Below are 18,137 nucleotides of genomic sequence, written 5' to 3' on the forward strand. Positions count from 1 at the left end.
GAAATTCAGAATAGTCTGACTTCCCAACCAACCATGACAACCAACCATGAGTAAAAAGCTAGACAGGTTCAAGCCAGACACCAATGGCTCACACCTGCAATCTTTGCTAGTCAGGAGGCTGACATCTGAAGATTGAGGTCTGAAGCCAGCCTGGGCAGGGAAATCCCCAACACTCTTATATCCAGTTAGTTAGCAAAAGGCTGGAAGTGGAGGTGTGGTTCAATTAATAGAGTGCAAGAGCAAAAGGCCCTAAATTCAAGCCTGGACTGCCTGCAAAACACTCCATAACCTGCTGCTTCTTGTTCCTGGGCATTCTGAAATCTCAGCCATTGTCTTGTCCATGAGGATTAATACTTCTTTTCACTCTCTTACATCTGAGCTGAGTGTTAGGTTGGAGTTCAAGTCCCACCCTTTCCAGCAGGGAACACTTTGGCAGTACAGAAGTAAAGAGTTTAGTGGTGACAGCAGTGTTCAGAGCTGGTACTTGCCCTTACTATGTGAGCTGGGACCCATTAACCTCTCCTCAGAGCCTCAGTTTTCTCATCTATAAAATGGGCATCAGTCACCACTGATTGTATAGGAGCTTGTGTCAAACGTCGTACACAGCATGGTGCCTGGCCCATGAGAGGAATGTGACAGCTGTCAGGTCTTGCCACTGTTCTCTCTAAAGGAAATGAAGGACGTCAGCTAGTTCAAGCTTGATTTCATTGTCTCAACTACCCACGCTGTTTCTCCATAGGGCAGGCAAGCCCGCCAGCTCCGCCCTGATGCCTCTCATAGATGCGTTTAAACACTCCCTGCAGGAGAAAATGACAGAAATCAGGATAAGAAATGGCTGGAAATATGACAGCTACAAGAAAAGTTTCCTGATCCAGGAGGTATGTTCCTTATAAAGCAGAGCAGATGGGCAGGACTTGAGGCTCCATCTCTTTCCACTTGTACCTCTAAAGCATTCAGGGACTGGACGTACCACTTGGAGACCCTGAGAAACATGGACCATAAACAGACAAGGGCTATTTAGTAAGTTAGTTATTTGTATACCTCACCAGTTGGTTGTGAGGACAGACAGGACTTGTCTGTGGCTCTCTCTTCCGCAGCCAGCTCCAGTCTTATGGCAATGCTGAGAGACAGCTGGCTCTTCCCTCAACTTCCTGTCCAAAGAGAGCTTGTTCCAGAACCCTGCCTGGGCCTGGATTCAACTCATAACATACCTACAGAGATAGTTTGTAGGAGCCAGGCTCCATGGAAGCATTCAGGGGTATGAGGATTCTGAGGGCCAGACGCTGGCCCGTGAGGTGCTGACAGCGAGTCGCAGCCATGACATAGAGTCGGCCATCACAGGAAACGGAGGGGAGTGGCCAGATGCAGACATGCCCGACCTGTCCCACATGGTCTTGTGTTGGTGTGGCTTCTCAGATCAGTGCCATCCTGGGAGGCCTGGAGGGCTACATCCTCAGAAGGAAGAGGAGAATCTATGAGTCTGTCACCAGCTCTGTCCAGAGCGACCTGAAGCCCTGTTATGAAGGTGGGCTGGGGAAGGGAGGATGATGGGGGGAGAGAAGGGCTTCCTTTTGCTCAACCTCTGGGGTCTTGTAGCTCCTTAGCATCCTAGCATCCTTCCCGCATCTTAAGTCCTTGTAGCTCTCTCTGTGTACACCTTGGAACTGGGTAATTGCAGGGTGTGAGGAAGAGGGATTGAGCCATCCCTGCCTCTGCACGTTTCCAGCTCACATTCTTTATATTCTGTTTTTTTTTTTTACTTTTTTGCCAGTCCTGAGGCTTGAACTCTGGGCTTGGGCAATGTCCCTGAGCTCCTTTTGCTCAAGGCAAGTGCTCTACCACTTGAGCCACAGCTCCACTTCCAGCTTTTTTGAGTGGTTTATTGGAGATAAGAGTCTCATAGAGTTTCCTGCCCAGGCTGGCTTTGAACCACTATACTCAGATCTCAGCCTCCTGAGGAGCAAGGATTAGAGGTGGGAGCCACCAGTGCCTGGCAACTGCTCACATTCTTATGAGACTGACATTCAGGACTCTTGATTTTGGGGGGGAAGGAGGAGGATTGTAGTCTACTTAATTTTCTCATTAGGTTTTCTGAATGATAGTTATCTGAATATTAAGTGTTATTATATGCAAATAGCTATATGCATGGTTGTAGATGTATTGATACGTGTGTGTGTGTGTCTAGTTTTCTTCGTCTGCTTGGTCGCTCATTTCCCTTTCTGATGCCACAGGCTTCTCAGCAAGTCCTTGTAGTGTGACCGTGGCTGTCATTTTTGCAGAGGCAGCTCAGATCACTGGCAGAAAAGCATGCGAGAGGATGAAGGACGTCATTCGAAGAGGGGTGGAGCGACAGGTGGCCGAGGGCATGTTTGAGAGGGCTCAAGAGCGGATGCAGCACCAGTTCCAGCTGCTGAAGGTATTCATTCTCTGCGCAGCCTCAGCGTGAGCCCTGTCCCTGGAGTCCTCTGTGGGGCGTGGGGGAGGGCTGCAGTAGGCATGTGAGCACGGGAGGAGTTAGATGACTTCTCCCTCATGGGCCCAGCCTGGGCCAGAGAGGAGGCCCCTGCTGCTCAGCTTCCTCTCTTCCCATCCTCCAGTGTTGGTGTCAGCACTCCTCTGGGTCTGGGGCTACAGGTTTGTAGTCTGCTCAGCTCTTTCCTCTGTCCTTCTTCTTTAGTAAGACACTTGAAGACAACAACTGTAATAGGTAGGCAGCTGCATTAGCTCAAGTCTGGGAGGTGGGCACTGTTACTGTGCTCCTCTGCATTCTGTACAGTGAGGGAGAGTCAGGATGCCGCACGCTCGCTGAGAGGAGGAGCTAGGGCTGGGGATGAGGTAACCTGGCTACAGCATCTCAGTAGTTGGACAGCTTTGGGTTGAGTCCAGCTCTCTCACTATATGGTTCTCAAGAGTCCTCTTAGACGTTGAGGTATCTGTTAAGAACATGTGGACCTCTTGTTGTAGACCTGGGTCTCTTGGCTTGCCACCTCTTCCCATCAAGTGATAGAAAGCCTCTTCTTAGTCCAATCCACTCCATACCCCTCCCTAACCTCGTGAGACTTCAGATTCTTCTGTCTAGTTCAGCCTTGGCTGAGAGCTGGCCATGACTGCACCAGCCTCCCTAGACCCTCGGCCTGCCTCTGTCCAGCCCCCTCTCCTCTCAGCTCCACAGCCCAGGCAGCCAGCCTCCCTTGGGTAGGTGAGAGCCGCCTTGTCTACCAGCAGCAGTTCAGTTTCAGGCAGGCAAAGTCACCACCTGCACACGGGTGCTTGCAAGAAACAGCCCAGCTCCTCCAGGCTGACCTCCACCAACTATGGAGAAATCAGATCTCCAGGTGCTCAGAAACCAGTTTCCCGAAACAGTGATTCCTACGCTGGCTGTGTACCAATGTACCCTAATCCCAGCAACGTAAGAAGTAAAAAACGGGCAAGATCCTAGGGCGTTCTCGTTCCCTGGAGGGTGTCCAAGACAAGAAGACCACTCTAGTTTAAGTGTTTGAAATATTTTAGTTCTAAATGGACAGAATTTCTTTTTACACATATCTGATGTTTGAGATTTTACTGCCTTACCTTTTTACCATGTTCTTTTCACTGAAGAACGAAAACAATGATCTGTTGAATGTCCTGCCTGGTCTTCGGTACATGATTCGATGTGTGGCCAGCTGGGCGGTTTGGCTCTGTCATAAGGGATCTTACACACAGGAATCCTGAGGCCATGGGCATGGACGTGACTCGCTCAAGGCTACCCCTTTTAGTCTGGCATTAAAGAAGTATCAGATTTGGAGTCAGGAGATCTGGGTTCAAAACTGAGCCCACCAGGCTAAAGAAAGGAGTTGGGTATTTTCCAAAAAGAAACAGAAACAAGCAAAAGGAAGAGAAATGGTTGTGGTCAAGAAAAGAGTTGAGAGCAGCAAGAAGCCATTGTTCAGGCCATCGGGAAGAAGAATCAGATCTGTCCATCAAAGTGTGCTGCACAGAGGAGGTGTCAAAGCACCACTATCCAAGGATGGACAGCAGGAAAGGCCGAGGGTAATACCAGCCCTGTCCTTTGTCCGTCTTGTGGTTGGCATCCTTGCCCCACCTCCTCTTTCGCTGTTGATTCCCAGATCAGCAGCAGCGGACACTTTCCTGGAGTCTTGATAGGCTGGAAAGGAGAGATGCTGCCTTCTGACCCCTGGGCTATGAGTGCACCCCAAACTCCTTTACCCTTGACCTGGCTTGGGCTCCGGCAAGGCCATGCTGTATCCTCTTGGCTCGAGGGCTGAGTGAGGTTCTTCTACAAGATTCACAGTGTTAACGGACAGCCTGTGCTTGTCTTGTAGCGTGGAATCACAGAGAAGATGAAGGGCAGTGTTGCCACCATGCTGACCCTGGCTTCCTCCCAGGGCGACAGTCTCTGCAAGGAGCTGGCTGGTAAGTCGTAAAGCCTGCGCATGAAGGGACATCATGCCCACACCCCTCCTGTCACCACGCTGCTCCCAACGAAGTTCAGAAAATCAAAATGGGAGGAACTGGGGCTGGGAAGGTGGCTCAGTGGTAGAGCGCTTGCCTTGCATGCATGAGGCCCTGGGTTCGATTCCACAACACCACATAAGCAGAAAAAGCCGGAAGTGGCGCTGTGGTTCAAGTGGTAGAATGCTGGCCTTGAGCTGAAGAGCTGAGGGACAGCGCCCAAGCCCAGAGTTCAGGCCCCACGACCCCCCTTCCCACTACCCCCTCCCCCCCCACACACAGGGAAGAACTTCTGGGGTGTCGGTGGAGACGATGATGCTAATCACCACTGGCGCCAGCTTTGCCAAGCACCTTGTGCTCCGACTTTGTGGGCACTGCCGCGTGGAGTGTCACATTCACTCTCAGAGACGGCGCTGCTGACAAACAGACTCTGATGATGAGAGAAACTCAGGTTCCATCTCCGCAGTGGCAGTGGCCAGGCCTCGATTCTGCCCTTCTGTCTCGCATATCCCTTCAGTTTGGCTTATGTCTCTTGGAGAAAAACTCCATGTTCTGGGGGCGGCGGGAAAAGGCCCCTCAGAACGCAGCAGGACCTGGGAGAGGCAGCACCAGCTTGCCCTGTGTCCAGCAACCACTTCCCTTTCCTGCCAGGACCCGCACCAGGCTGCCTGGGTTCGCGTAGGGGTGTGGAGCAGGGGTAGGCACGGAAGAAGCTCCCACTGGGAATGTGGCACTTCTGTAGAGACCCGGGGGACCCGGGGGACCCGCCCAGGCCCCATCCACACCCGAGGTGATGGTTCAGCGAACACAGCTGGTCAGGCTGGAGACTGTGGAAGCGTCTGCCAGCCAAGTCCTCAGGGTCCTCTGGAGGCTGGGGATGCAGGGGTGCCACGGGGTGCCACAGAGACCTCATCAGGCTCCTTGGGGGCCCCAGTGGCTCTCTCAGGGACTTCGTTCCGTGAGTAGCTGTGGTTCTTCCCAGGCTACAGGAAAGGGGGGATTGTGTGGACAGAGCCAGGCGATGCGTCAGCCAGCGCATTGTGCTCCTCTGTCCAGCCATCTCAGACCGTCCACTCCGGGACAAGTGGCCGGGTTGTGTGTGGGGGGGGGGTTTCCAGGGGCCAGCTCTGAGGGGTACGCTAACCCCTCGTGGCTTGCCTTCTTCTCTTCATAGACGTCAGGAGTGAATACAAGGAGATGGAAAGGCTCCACCGCGGCCTGCGGGAGGCTGCTGAGAACGCACAGCTGCGCAAGGCCATGCAGGACTTCCTTCTGGGAACGCCCCCCCGCAAAGCGGGGGCCCCCCAACAGGACTCTCACTCCCGGGGATTAGCCTCAAGGGAATGAAGAATAAACCTGGAGCCAGCTCACCAGAATTACTTCCGTTGTTTGAAATCAAATGAAGAATATCTCTCAAGCCGTGTGCTGGAGGCTCCCTCCCACCATCCTAGCTACTCAGGAGGCTGAGATCCTGAGGATCTCAAGATGAAGTCCGTGGGACGCCATCTTGAGAAGAACCAGAGAAACACCAGGCTGGAGGCCTGGCGCCAGTGGTAGAGCGCCATCCTTGAGCAAAAAAAGCCAAAGGAGCACACAAGGCCCTGAGTTCTGCCTAGTCTGGCTTTGAACCTCCATCCGCACATGTCAGCCTCCTGAGGAGCATGGATTACAAGCTTCCGTCAGTGGCGCCCGCCACTGTGTTAGTTTATATCCGGGAAGGCAGGGGAATGAGTCTTTTTGAGTGTACATCATCCTACAGTAAGAATGAGACCGTTTCCTGTGCTCAACGACAGGAAGGACCCCATCGTTCATAGAGTCTGTCATTACCTGACAGTGTCCCCCGCAAATGAGGTGTTACGATGTTCAAAACAGCAGCCTCCGCATTCCCCTGCCCGTGAGGTGCTTCAGACGGTGTGCGCTTCCCAGCCCGGACTACAGGCGCCTGGCCTCGCTTCCCCAGCCCGGGACTTAGCAGGTGCCTGACCTCCGGCCTGCGCTTTCCCTCCCACTTCCTCCCACCCCAGCCGAATTACCCCAAACACAATGAATGCGTCTGTTTATTTTCTTCCGCTGAAATCCCATGTCATAACCCAGACTTGCCCGCCATGCTCTCAAGTGCACGGCTTAATCTGAGAAAATTGAAAATGACCCGTGAAATCTGGGTTGGAGGCTGATGATCCCCCCGTGATAAAGCCTTGGTGTGTTTAACATCCTCTGTGTGTAATTCCTCTGAAAGGCACTGGCAAGTTCTTGGTTTTGGAAAAGAGGCAAGTTACAAGACACCATCTTCCTCCTGAGCATGCTGTGGAGGAAATGGCAGAACTGGGCTCAAGTTGGAAGTTAAGAAAGAAAGCTGTGTGGCGTCAGTAGGGAGAGAGCTGAAGATTGCTGTCTGGGAAACAATGTCTGGACTCCTGGGCCCCGCCCCCCCACCCTTACCCAGCTTCCCTCACTCACCGAAACACACCCCACACCCTGACAGGCCCTGGGACTCCCTGCGTCCCAGGGGCCTAGGCAATGTGGCTACAGTTGCATTTAGCCATGGGTCACAGCCCTGGAGACAGGTGGCTTTTATCCTGTTGATGACAGCACTTGTTCACACTGCTGGGGCTCACTCATCTGGGGGTGCACTTCTGAGTCACCTGGGAAGTGCAAGGAGACCCTGCTCTACACCACAACATAAGCAGAGTCTCCAGCAGTTCAAGCCTGGTGCACTGTGTGTGTGTGTAAAATGTGTGTGTGTAAAATGTGTGTGTGTAATGTGTGTGTGTGTGTGTGTGTGTAATGTGCGTGTGGGGGTGTGTAATGGACATTATGATTAATGCAAACCAGAATCCTAGACCCCTGTGGATCTTGTGATCTGTGCATGGGAGACCTGGCGATCGATCCCACACCCCCACACTCCCCCTCCCCCTCCCTCTCGCCGTGCCCCGACATGGAATGGTCATGCTGTGGTCAGCAGAGTGTATGCCTGAGCCAGGCGGTGCAGCTACGTGGGTGAGTGCTGTGGACGGGAAGGCGGTGTGCACCTCCATCGCGAAGGGCTGTCTTCCTCAACAGGAGAGCGCGGTGTACGTATTGGGTTGACATTTGGGCCCAAAGCCCTTCTCTGTTTCAAGAAGCTGGCTGATGATTCACTCCAGTGGACCTGACGCTGGCTGCCACTCAATGCAGACTTCTCGCTTACACATTGCTTCATCATCTAATTCCCAAAGCGACATGTCCATCATCTCAGCTCCAAGACAGACTCTGTGGAGGCTTCCGTGGATGGCTGGGGTGGGGGGGAGGGTCCCTGCCCGCGGGTCTCTGATGCGTGTGTACAGCCGGGGAGGAGGCTTTGGCGCCTCTGGCCTGGGACCGGCACCAGCGTGAGGGAACCCCGGGCGCCTGGTGCAGTGCGTCATCCGCACGCCTTCTGGGGAGTGAGTTCATAAGACAAGGCAGATGGTGGGGCGGATCCGTGATGGGTGGGAAGCAGCACTGGCCACGCGGCCGTGGCTCCCGCTTCCCTGCTGGGCCTCCACGCCAGCTGTCAGCAGCTGGACACCGGAGTGACCCGCATATAGCGACTGCTCTCATTTGTCAGGGCCTGTCAACTCTGAAAAGGAACAGCAGGCTGACGTCTAGGAAGCGTGTCCGTGTTTCCCAGTGCCTCTCCCACATAAGCACCTTGAGACTGGAAGCCGGGCCTTGCACAGGAGTAGCGGGAATTCTATCCCCGAGCTTCACCACCGGCTGTAGGCTATTTTGAGACAGGGTCTCACTGTATAACCAAGGCTGGCCTTGGCCAAATGATCTCCCTGCTCTGCCTCCAGGTTGCTGGGATTACAGAATGAATGACCATGTGTGACGCTGAAGCTGATTTTTCAGACCAGGTCACTCAAGTTCAGGTCACTCTGTGACTTATATTCCCAGCGTGAAGGAGGGTGCAACGGGTGTGCGATGCTTAGAATGCATCTTCGTCTCTCCACACGCGCTCCTCTGAGCGTGACCCGCCATGCGCCTGGCTGCCGGTGTTGCCTCAACTCCTGATCTCAGGTGTTGGAGGTAGAGGATGAACAAGCCAAAGGAGGCAAGAGGTGCTCAATGCACGGATGATGCACTGACGCCGCTTCTCGGCTTCTGTATCCGTGGTACGTTCCTAATCAGGCAAAAGCCCAGCCCTTCTATGCTAAATGCTCAGGTCTGTTACCTTTACTTTCATAGATCCATCTATCCAAAGCCTACTTATTCCTCTGTCACCCTCTGGGGGAAATTGTCTGCCAGATTCTGGGAGCGGTTGAGTGGAAACCAGCTGGTTTTGAACTGCTGTGATCTGAGGTAACAAGGAGATGAGATCCCAACTAAGAGTGGCCCCCAGATGACTCCCCAGTGGCCTCCAGACCACGCTGACCTCCACTAGCCAGTGGCTTCTTGCCTGTTTGGGCATCTTTAAACACACATGCATGCATGGGCATGCACATGCGTGTGCATGCACACACACACACACACACACACACACCATCAAAAACCCCCCTGCCCTTCACCAGGAGAAGAGATAAATGATAGAATATGGGTGTAGTATAAAATCACTTAGCAAAAAAGAAAAACAAAAACAAAAAGAATGAGCCAGTCAGTCATCAATGAGGGGAAACCTTACCCTTAGTCCTTGAGGAGTGAAGGAAACCAGAAACAAAAGAAAGAAGCGAAGTCTCCTGGCTGGAGCTGTGGGTTGGAAGGAAATGCTGCGTTTCTCCTGCAGTTCTGTTTCACAGCTCTGTGACAACGCATGAGTCTCATGCAGAAAACCAGGTCCTCTGTACTGATGGTGGAGGGAGGCTCAGTTGTTAACTTGTGCTGCCCAGGGGCTTCGCCTTCCTCCTCCTCCTCCTCTTCTTCCACTGCTGCTGCTGCTGCTGCCGCCTTCTACCTCCTCTACTATTGAAAGCACAGCTAGGTGTATAAGAGGAATGGCCTTGCTTTGAAGTGAAATCAGACATCACCAGACAACCACTGGCACTGCAAAGCACAATGTCCCGACTGAGTGATTTAGGGCCAGCAAACCCTTAATTCATTCCGGTTTCTGGAGCTGGAAGTCCGAGGTCCAGGCACCTGTGAGCGGCCCGTTCTCACTGCACTTGGTTTGCGGGGAGGAGAGCCGCTCTGCCGTCCTTTCTCAGCTCCCCCTCCCTCCCCCCACCTTGGGCACCTCTGCATTGAGGATTATGTTTCCAGCAGGTGACTGGGCAGGAGGGGGAGAAGGGGGGGCAGCAAATTCAACCCAGGACGCTCACCCATTGCTTCTGCAGTACAGATCTCCATGTCGTATTCTGAATTCCCTTCTGCTACTTTTAAGATGGGGTTCCTACAGATGTTGGTGACAAAACCCTTTCTTGTAAGAGGTAAGCGGGCTCCCTGCTTACCTCCCATTGAACTGCCTCTGGTGGACCCCAACTCTGCCCTCGCAGGCTGGACGACTGGAACGAGTCACCCATCTGCTGTCTTAACAGCAGCACCTGCCTCACAGCTGACAGTCTACACAGCACGTGCAAGCCCAGCACCCGGGGTTCAAACCCGCCACGGGTCAAAAATGCCCACAACCGAAGAAACTGCATCAGGAGTCAACATGCAACAGAATTCTTTCACTTTAAAAACTGTTTGCATATACCACTTCTGTATAGTTAGCGATAGTAGAAGAGATTTCGTTGTGACGTTTCCATGCATGCACACAATGAATTCCAATCAATCTCCCTCTCATGGATTTTCTTGTCATCATTCCCTAATCAATACAGCATACCAAATATTTATGCACCTTTTTATTAAGTATGATTTAGGGTACACAGGAGGGTGCCTGCAGGTTCTATGCGAATACCATACCTTTTCAAACAAGGGACTTGAACATCAAGATTTCAATATGGGGGCGGGGAGGTCCTAGAACCAACTCCCCCCCTCCCGCCCCCCTGTGGGGACCAAGGGACACAAGTTAGAGGTAACACATGAAAAGCTCTTGGAATCACCCAGCACCAAGTATGTACTAGGATGTGTTCCTCACCCTCTCCTTCTCCACCTTCTTCTTCCTCTTCCTCTTCTTCCCCTTCTCTTCCTCCTTCTCCTTCCCTGTATAGACTCTCTCCTCCTTTTCCTCTTCTTCCTTCTCTTCCTCTGCCCCTTCTATTTTCCTTCCTCTTCTTTTTTTCCCCTTCTCTTCAGACTGCTGTCCTCTCCCCACTTCACTTCCTCCCCTTCCTGTTCTTTCTTTCCTCCTCTTCCTCCTCCCCTTCTTTCTGTTCTTACTCTGAAGATGCTCCTTCTTTGCTTTCCCTCGGGGCTGCCTGCAGGGGGCAGTAGGGAGGGCGGTTCTTGGAAGAGGACTAAGACTCCCGTGTGGGCTGGCAGTTGTGCTGTAAGTGGAACCTTACAGCCTGGCAAGCACTTCTCATGTTCAAAGTCTTCCCCCGAAGCACCGGGGGTGCGTCTCTATCTCACCAAGCAGGATCGTATTTGTGAACATAACCGCTAGGAAACCACTGCTCAGACACCGGTGGGGATTCCTCCCATCCTAATCTACTGATCCCAGAGCATCCGGTGCATCTCCTATTTAAATGGACTTGCTCAGGGCTCTCTGTCTAGCTCCCAGTCCTTTGCCATGCTCCTTCGGGGCCTGGTGTTCTCTAGCCCTGGTGCTGTGTTAATGCCCCACAGACTGGCTTTTGGGATTGTGTTGGTCTTGGCTTTGGGAAGTTCCTGCAGAGCTCTCGGGGCATTCTACGCATCTCTGGTGTGAAAAATTGGAGTCCTCTGAGGGGTGGCATAGAAAGCAGTTCTACGCCAAGTTTGGTGAATGAACTGAGCCATGCCAGTTCCTATAAATACCTTCGCAAGATTGGTTTCCTTGGGTGGCTTTTGGGCCAGATTTAACTGCCATTCCTGCTGAAGCCATCCAGAAAGTGTGTTGAGCAGAGCTTCGGAAAAGGCCAAGGCCGGCTCCGCAGCTCTGGCCAGGGCTGGCCGTGCTGGTGGTGCTGGTGGTGCTGGTGGCGCTGTGCTCTGGCGGTAATGCTGAAGGTGACCACAAGAGGGGGGTCGTGTTCCAGATCCCACCAGCACAGGCTCTGCGGTGACTCCCAGAACTTTTCATAAAGACTGGCGAGGAGCAGCCGCAGCTCCCACTCAGCACCCAGCAGAGTGCGGGGCCTCCACCGAGCCACGCCAGATCGCCGCCCGAGGCTGACTCAGGCGAGACACCCAGACCCGGAGCCCCAGGTGCAGACCCGCACACGTACTTGGCGGACTGGCCGCCTCTTCTCTCTTGACCTGCTCTTTCTGCACAAGTGTCCCAGCAGACCTGCCCGAGGCGGGCCACCGGTGCCCTGCAGCCTCTTTCTATGACTCCTTCTGGAACTGACCTGCTGTGGAGACAAGCTGGGCGGGGCTGCCTGGGTCTCAGCCGGACAGCAGCCAGCGCTCGGATCCTGATGGCGAACTCCAGGAACTGAGGGGACGGGCTCCACGCCTTGGGGGGAGCACTCAGGTGAGTCTCGAGGTTACCTTTGACCCAGCACCTCCTGGGGGCCTGGAGGAGAGCTGGGTGTGCGTGGTGGAGCCTGGACCTGTCTCTGGGGGTCTTGGTGGTGCAGTGCAGAGCTTGAAGGTCCCTGCTGCTGGGGCAGGGGGGGGGGGGAGGGGGGAACGGGGCAGGGGGGGAGGGGGTCCCGGTTGTCTGAGCTTTTGGATGGCCACTGACAGCACTCAGCTACCTGGGCCGGAGAGCCTGAGCTCCCACGGGGTGCCCAAGGATGCTAAGGCTTTGGTGGCAATTCTTCCTGGCTCCTGTCTCAGCTTTAGAGCCTGTTCATGGATCAGAAGGGTCAGGGCACAGCCACTGTGCGTGCACGCGCGTGTGTGCATGCGAGCACACAATGTAAGAGGTTATTTATGAAGCATCTGTACCTCCCCAGCTGTGAGTTCAGGTTAACTAACTGCAATTAGAAAGGGGAGGGATTAGCCTGGTGCTGGTGGCTCACACCTGTACTCCTAGCTACTTAGGAGCCTGAGATCTGAGGATGGTGGTTCAAAGCCAGCCCAGGCAGGAACGTCCGTGAGACTCTTAGCGCCAATGAATCACCAGAAAACCAGAAGCAGAGCTGTGGCTCAAGGTGGTAGAATGCTAGACTTGAGCCAAAGGAACTCAGGGACAGAGCCTAGGCCCCGAGTTCAAGCCCCATGACTGACCAAAAAAACCTCCTTAGAATTCATATGGGGGAGCCACATTTATGACGATTTTTATAAGCTGAATTATTTTATATAATGATTTTTTTTAAACTTGGTTTTAATGAGTTTTAAGCTAGGTGACGCCCGCCACCAAAAGCTTTAAGCCCTGAGCAGTTAGAAGCTGGAACCCACAGAAGAAGTCTCTAGAACATCAAGCTGGCTCCCATCACCCCTTAGCAGGGAGAGCCCATTCAATCCTTCTGGTACCCAGAGGGTCAGGGTCCCAACTCAGCCCTACATTACATCCACACTTGCTTTTTATGTGTATGTGTTGGTACTGGGGCTTGACTGAGGGCTTCACACTCTGACTTGGCTCTTTTGCTCAAAGCTGGTGCCCTCCCACTTGAGTTACACCTCCAAGTCTGGCTTTTTGCTGGTTAATTGGAGATTAAAGTCTCACCGACTTTGCTGCCTAGGCTGAGTTTGAACCATCCTCTGCCTCCTGAGAAGCTAGGATCATAGGCGTGAGCCACCAACGCTGGCCCATGATTACTTTTTGCAAAGCACAGCTTTGTTTCTGGGCCTTGCTGAGCTAGAGGGGAACTCGGGAATCTGAGACCCCTCGTTCTGGGCCAGGTGGTGTTGGCTTTGCCGCCGGCTGCCCGGCGTGACTTTTGTGTGTAAGGTTCTCCCATGCGCATCGCCTCCCGTCCTTCACAGGCCCACTGGGAGGAACAGGTCCACCCTCCCATCACAGGATGACAGAATGGGAAACAGTGGGGCTGAGTGAGCTACCTGGACCGTGGCTTGGATAAGAAGAGGGGCTCTTGCGCTCCGCTCTGCACGCCCCATTCCCAATGCCTGCACCGAGGGCGTGCATGCACCGAGGGTGTGCAAGTCGGCTGCAGGCTTTCTCAGCTGTCAGATGCGGAATCTGGAAGTAGAGCCTCTGCCCTGGGCCGGGGAGTGACTCATAACACCCCGAGGTCAGCACCGCGTCCCTCCCTGTTTACTTGGAGGCCTCACTGGCTGGTGATGCTGCGGTCCAGGCTCTTGGCATCATCCACAAGTTCCCATGACCCCCCCTCCCCCCCCCCCCCCCCCCCCCGCTCTCAGGCCTTCCTGGACCCTGCATCCAAGCACTGCCTCTTACCTTTTTCACCCAAGGCTTCGCTTCACTGCTTGAGTCACAGCTCCACTTCATCAGCTGTTGTTGTGGGGTGGTTCGTTGGAGATCTGCATCTCAGGGTCTTGTCTGCCTGGCTGCCTTCAAACCTCCATCCTCAGATCTCAGCCTCCTGAGTATTTACGGGAGCAAGCCACTGGTGCCCAGTGGTTGGCTTATCTTTGAAATGGGCTGCCAGAAGGCCAGTGTGTGCACCCACCTGTCCAGGGCTTCTGGGGGGCTTACAGGGAGCCCCCGAGAGCAGACGTCTGTGCCCCCAAGGGCTGTGTGCGTACCAGCCATGAGCACCTGGATCAGTGAGCTGTGAGCTGCCTGGAGGCAGGGATTTGATCTGAGGCAGGGGTGAGGCCTCCCATTGAGGCTCCAAACACCTGCCTCTCACTCACCAGGGAAGACACACAGCTCAAAACGCACCCAGGCCAGGCCAAGCATGCTTAGGTTTTATTTCTAAATAACAAACCGCTGAGCGTTTCCAAACGCATCTCCCTCGCATCTGGCCGGCTGTGGGCCCAGCCCCTGCCTCAGCTCCCCGGAGCTCCAGCTCTACCAGCTGAGCTGAGCAGGAACAGGAAGGGTCACCTTGAGGACACATTCCAGATACCAGGCCCTCGAGGCCCCGCGTTAACCGGGACGGGAGGAAGGCAGCCTGGTCTGGGACGGGAGGAAGGCAGCCTGGTCCACTCGGGCCGGGCTCATGATTGCCTTTTGCAGAGCGAGGATTCTCCAAGGAAGGACATCCTGGCCTGCTTTACAGCTCCCCAGGAGTGAAGCCAGAGGGAGGGGAGCCGCACACAGAGCTCACGAGAGGAGGGAGGGTCCCCTTGTAGTGAGCCATGATGGAGCTTCCTGGCGCCCTCCCTGGGCGGAGGCCTGGGAGAGAGCGCCAGGATGAGATTAGCAAATATGGATGCCGAGGGGGTGGGGGACAGACAAGGAGTCTTGGAAAGGAAATCCTGGGCCCTCCCTTTCTTCTCTCCCTCCTAATGACTGGAAGATAGACGGGTTACCTCAGGATTGTGTGTGTGTGTGTGTGTGCGCGCACGCACATGTGCCCAGGTATGGGAACGGAATGTGTCATTCCTTGGAGAGGGAAGAGCAGAAGCCTCCAGCCCTCTGGTCCCCTTGGGTGTGTTGGCTGGTGATGCTGTACCCCTCAACTTCTCTGGGTGTCTACCTTCCCTCGTCTCTCTCAAAGAGCAGACCCCAACTTTCTTGGACAGGCCCAGAGCCTGCTCCCCACATCAGCCTTTGGGTAGCACCTTCTGGCCCCACCCAACATGGCCATGTGCTCCCTCAGAAGAGCTCCAGCCCCACCTAGAATTGCTGAGAGGCCAGGACAGATCCCAAGGTCTGAAGGGTCCAGGGCCTTGGGCTTCTCACCCCGAGGGGGGAAGGAATAGGAATTGGGGTCAAACTGCACTGGACGCAAGATGCCCAGGGTGCAGGGCCCCCGGGCAGTCCCCGGGCTCTAGGCATTTGTTTCTGGCTCCCTGACACCTCCATCTCTGCTGCAGAAAGCGATGGAGAACAAGGCCATGTACCTGCACACCGTGAGCGACCGGGACACCAGCTCCATCTTCGAAGAACCCTTTGATGGCAGGAGCCTGTCCAAGCTGAACCTGTGTGAGGATGGTAAGGGCGTTTCATTCCATCTGTGGCTGCAAGATTGGCTCTCGGAGCCCTGCCCCCCCCCACACCTTGGCATTGCCCCTGGTGCTGGCATCCTCCCGGTGCAGGACTGCCACGCTGAATGTCTTTCTGGAAAGGTTGTTTCTCCATGTGTCTCCTCATTGGGTTGTTCCATCAGACCTGTGCCATCAGCAAGACGAGTTACCATTTTACATTGGGTTTGTCCTCTCCTCCTCCCTGGCTGGATGGTGCAGGTTGGGGGCCTGAATCTTGAGAGTGTTTCCTTTTTTTTTTAAGGTACCGAGCTTGGGGCTTAAATTCAAGGCATGGGCATGCTTCTGAGCTTTCTGCACTTCTTTTTAAAACGATTAATTGCAATAAGAGTCAAATGGACTTTCCTGCCTGGGTTGGCTTTGAACTGCGATCACCAGGTCTCAGCCTCCTGAGTGAGCCACCGATGCCCAGTGGGTGTTTCCTCTTTTATCAGCTGCTGGAAACTCCTGGGCCTCTGGTTTGATCCCCCTTCGCCTTCTTTTCCTAGAGAAAATCCAAATTGAGTCATTTCCAAAGGATTTTGCTGCTTCCTTCTGATCCTCATCTCTGGAGAGTAGAACAGAGTGCTTGTATCTGGGCCTGACCCTTCCCTGGTCACCCCACCCTCTCCGAGGATCAGGGAAGAGGTGGGGGGTTAGAGGCAGCCCACCCCGAGGACACGGCTGTGCTTCCTGTGGGGGCTGCAAGGCCAAGTCCTTCTTCTGCAGAGAATGAGAGAAGTCCCTGGAATGTGAGAGGCTGTCCAAGGGGTCCAGCCCCTCACTGTTGGATAGATAGGCTGGGGTTCCTGCCAGGGAGCTTCTCCATGGCAGAGGATGGGTCTGCCCCAGGCAGAGTGGCTCCTGCTGCTACACTTGTATTCTTCACGTTGGGGTTGAATTTCCCCTCCTTCCTCTCCCCTAGCCCTCTCTCTCTTTCCTTCCCTCTCTCCTAGCATCCTCTCCCCTTTTCTCCTTCCCCGCTCCTTGTTTCCCCATGGTTCCCTTCCCATGTGAATAGGGGAGGGGAGAGACACCATGGAAGGCCATTTTCGGTTTGGCGTGACTCACCCCACATCCTTCTGTCTCCCTGGCATCTCCCTTGCTCTATGGTTTCTGTGGGAGCAGCCCTGTCAGCACCCTTAGCAAGGCCACTGCTGGGGACCCTGATCCTGCGTCTCGGCCCTCCGTGTCCTCTGGAACCCACTGAAGATGCGAAGGCCTAAAGGTGGGGATCCCCTCTCCCGGCACCCGCCAGACAGCCACAGAGGGGCGAGAACAGCTTGGAACCTCGAAGACTTCAGCCATGTGATTTCTGGCCTTGCCACCCTTCAACTAGAAACCCAACAGGGGCCAACCAAGCCCTTTCCCTTTCCTCTCCCTCACGCTCCTCCCCTTCCTTCTCTCCTCTCTACTTCCGGCCTTTGCTTCCCTCCTCCAGCACTGGGCCCTCTTCAGTCATCTCCCGGTCCTGGGAGGTTCCTGACTGGGCTTGGCTCATCTGCAGCCATTCTCCAGGGCCAGAGAGAGGTGTTAGAGTCAGGAAAACACTGCTGTCCGGGCTGTCCAGGGGCCTCGGTGCTGTCACCACGTTCGTGGCGTCCTCCGTGGCCATCCCTTAGGTAATGAGTTGCACATGCACCCAGCGACGGCCTGACGCCTGCAGCCGGCCTGCTTGCTGGGCCTGGGGCGGGGGGCGAAGCGGGGGAGCCCTCAGGCCTGTGTTCCTTCCCTGTAAAATTAAATTCCCCTCCCAGGGAAGCCTCCATCTACCTTCCCATCCATCAACTCTCCCCACCTCATTTGCGAGGCCAAGGGCTGCTGGGCAGCTGCCCAAGGGTGGGTGTGGATGTGCCGGGAGGGTCTGAGCCTGGGCCTCACGGGGTGGGGATGGGGGCGCCCGTGCTGCCTCTCTAGGTTGGAGGAGAAGGTGGATATTAACTCATTCAGCACCGCTGTAGACCCTTCTCCCCCAAACAAGCACAGAGAACCACAGGTGGGTGGTGTAGCCGTGGGCCTGTTATGCCAAGGTCGCAGGACTCCCCCCCCCCCCCCCCCCCGCAAGAAGACCACCGAGAGTCAGACTCTACAGCTGTTTTATTTAAACAGGCTGCAGCTTGGGCCTCGTCCTACACTCCGACACAGCGGAGTCCAGGAGGAGAGCCCCGAGCTAAGGATTTGCAGGTCTTATAAAGGCACACAATCAACCAGGTGTTTTGATTACCACCACGTGTTGCTTTGCTAGACAGAAACAAGCAACACGTGGTCACTGCCTCAAACTTTAACCTTTCAGGCCCTGGGCAGGTGACAGGCCGCCTCACAGCCTCGCTTGCTCTGTGGATGCTAAGATGGGGTATCGGGGAGAGGAGAGCCTAGGCCATGCAGCTGGTCAGGCCTGACCCCAAACCCCCAAGGCCATGCTCCACCTGTATGACCTTGGACACGTGACCTTGGGCTCGGTGCAGGGACTTGTGTGTACCCTTGTTTTCCAGTTCCTCAGCACCCTGCCCCCCGACTCATTGGATTCAGGTGCCCGGGGGGAGATGGGTGCAGGAAGTGCATCCTCACCCCCTGGCCCTGCACCCCATGGTTGCTTTGGGCTGGGGATCCCCTCCAGGGGGGCTTTCTCCTCCTCCTGAAGTCCAGTT

The 18,137-nt window shown here is 54.8% G+C and overlaps 2 protein-coding genes across 6 annotated transcripts in view; both read left to right on the forward strand.

Moving 5' to 3' along the window:
- Positions 1-6,662, forward strand: part of Nuggc (nuclear GTPase, germinal center associated) — a 40,591-nt gene extending 33,929 nt beyond the window's left edge. For all 5 annotated transcript variants that reach the window (XM_042697852.1, XM_042697853.1, XM_042697857.1 and 2 more), the window contains 5 exons: positions 740-878; positions 1,417-1,525; positions 2,280-2,416; positions 4,323-4,413; positions 5,627-6,662. In XM_042697852.1, coding sequence (XP_042553786.1) covers positions 740-878; positions 1,417-1,525; positions 2,280-2,416; positions 4,323-4,413; positions 5,627-5,799 — 649 coding nt within the window. In that variant the 3' untranslated portion in view covers positions 5,800-6,662. The remainder of the gene's footprint in view (positions 1-739; positions 879-1,416; positions 1,526-2,279; positions 2,417-4,322; positions 4,414-5,626) is intronic.
- Positions 2,469-18,137, forward strand: part of Scara5 (scavenger receptor class A member 5) — an 89,019-nt gene continuing 73,350 nt past the window's right edge. Inside the window, exons 1-3 of the mRNA XM_042697859.1 lie at positions 2,469-2,474; positions 11,956-11,962; positions 15,343-15,460. Coding sequence (XP_042553793.1) covers positions 15,349-15,460 — 112 coding nt within the window. The 5' untranslated portion in view covers positions 2,469-2,474; positions 11,956-11,962; positions 15,343-15,348. The remainder of the gene's footprint in view (positions 2,475-11,955; positions 11,963-15,342; positions 15,461-18,137) is intronic.

The sequence above is a fragment of the Dipodomys spectabilis genome, unplaced genomic scaffold, assembly GCF_019054845.1.
Source record: "Dipodomys spectabilis isolate Male_0828 unplaced genomic scaffold, ASM1905484v1 ptg000229l, whole genome shotgun sequence".
Taxonomy (NCBI): domain Eukaryota; kingdom Metazoa; phylum Chordata; class Mammalia; order Rodentia; family Heteromyidae; genus Dipodomys; species Dipodomys spectabilis.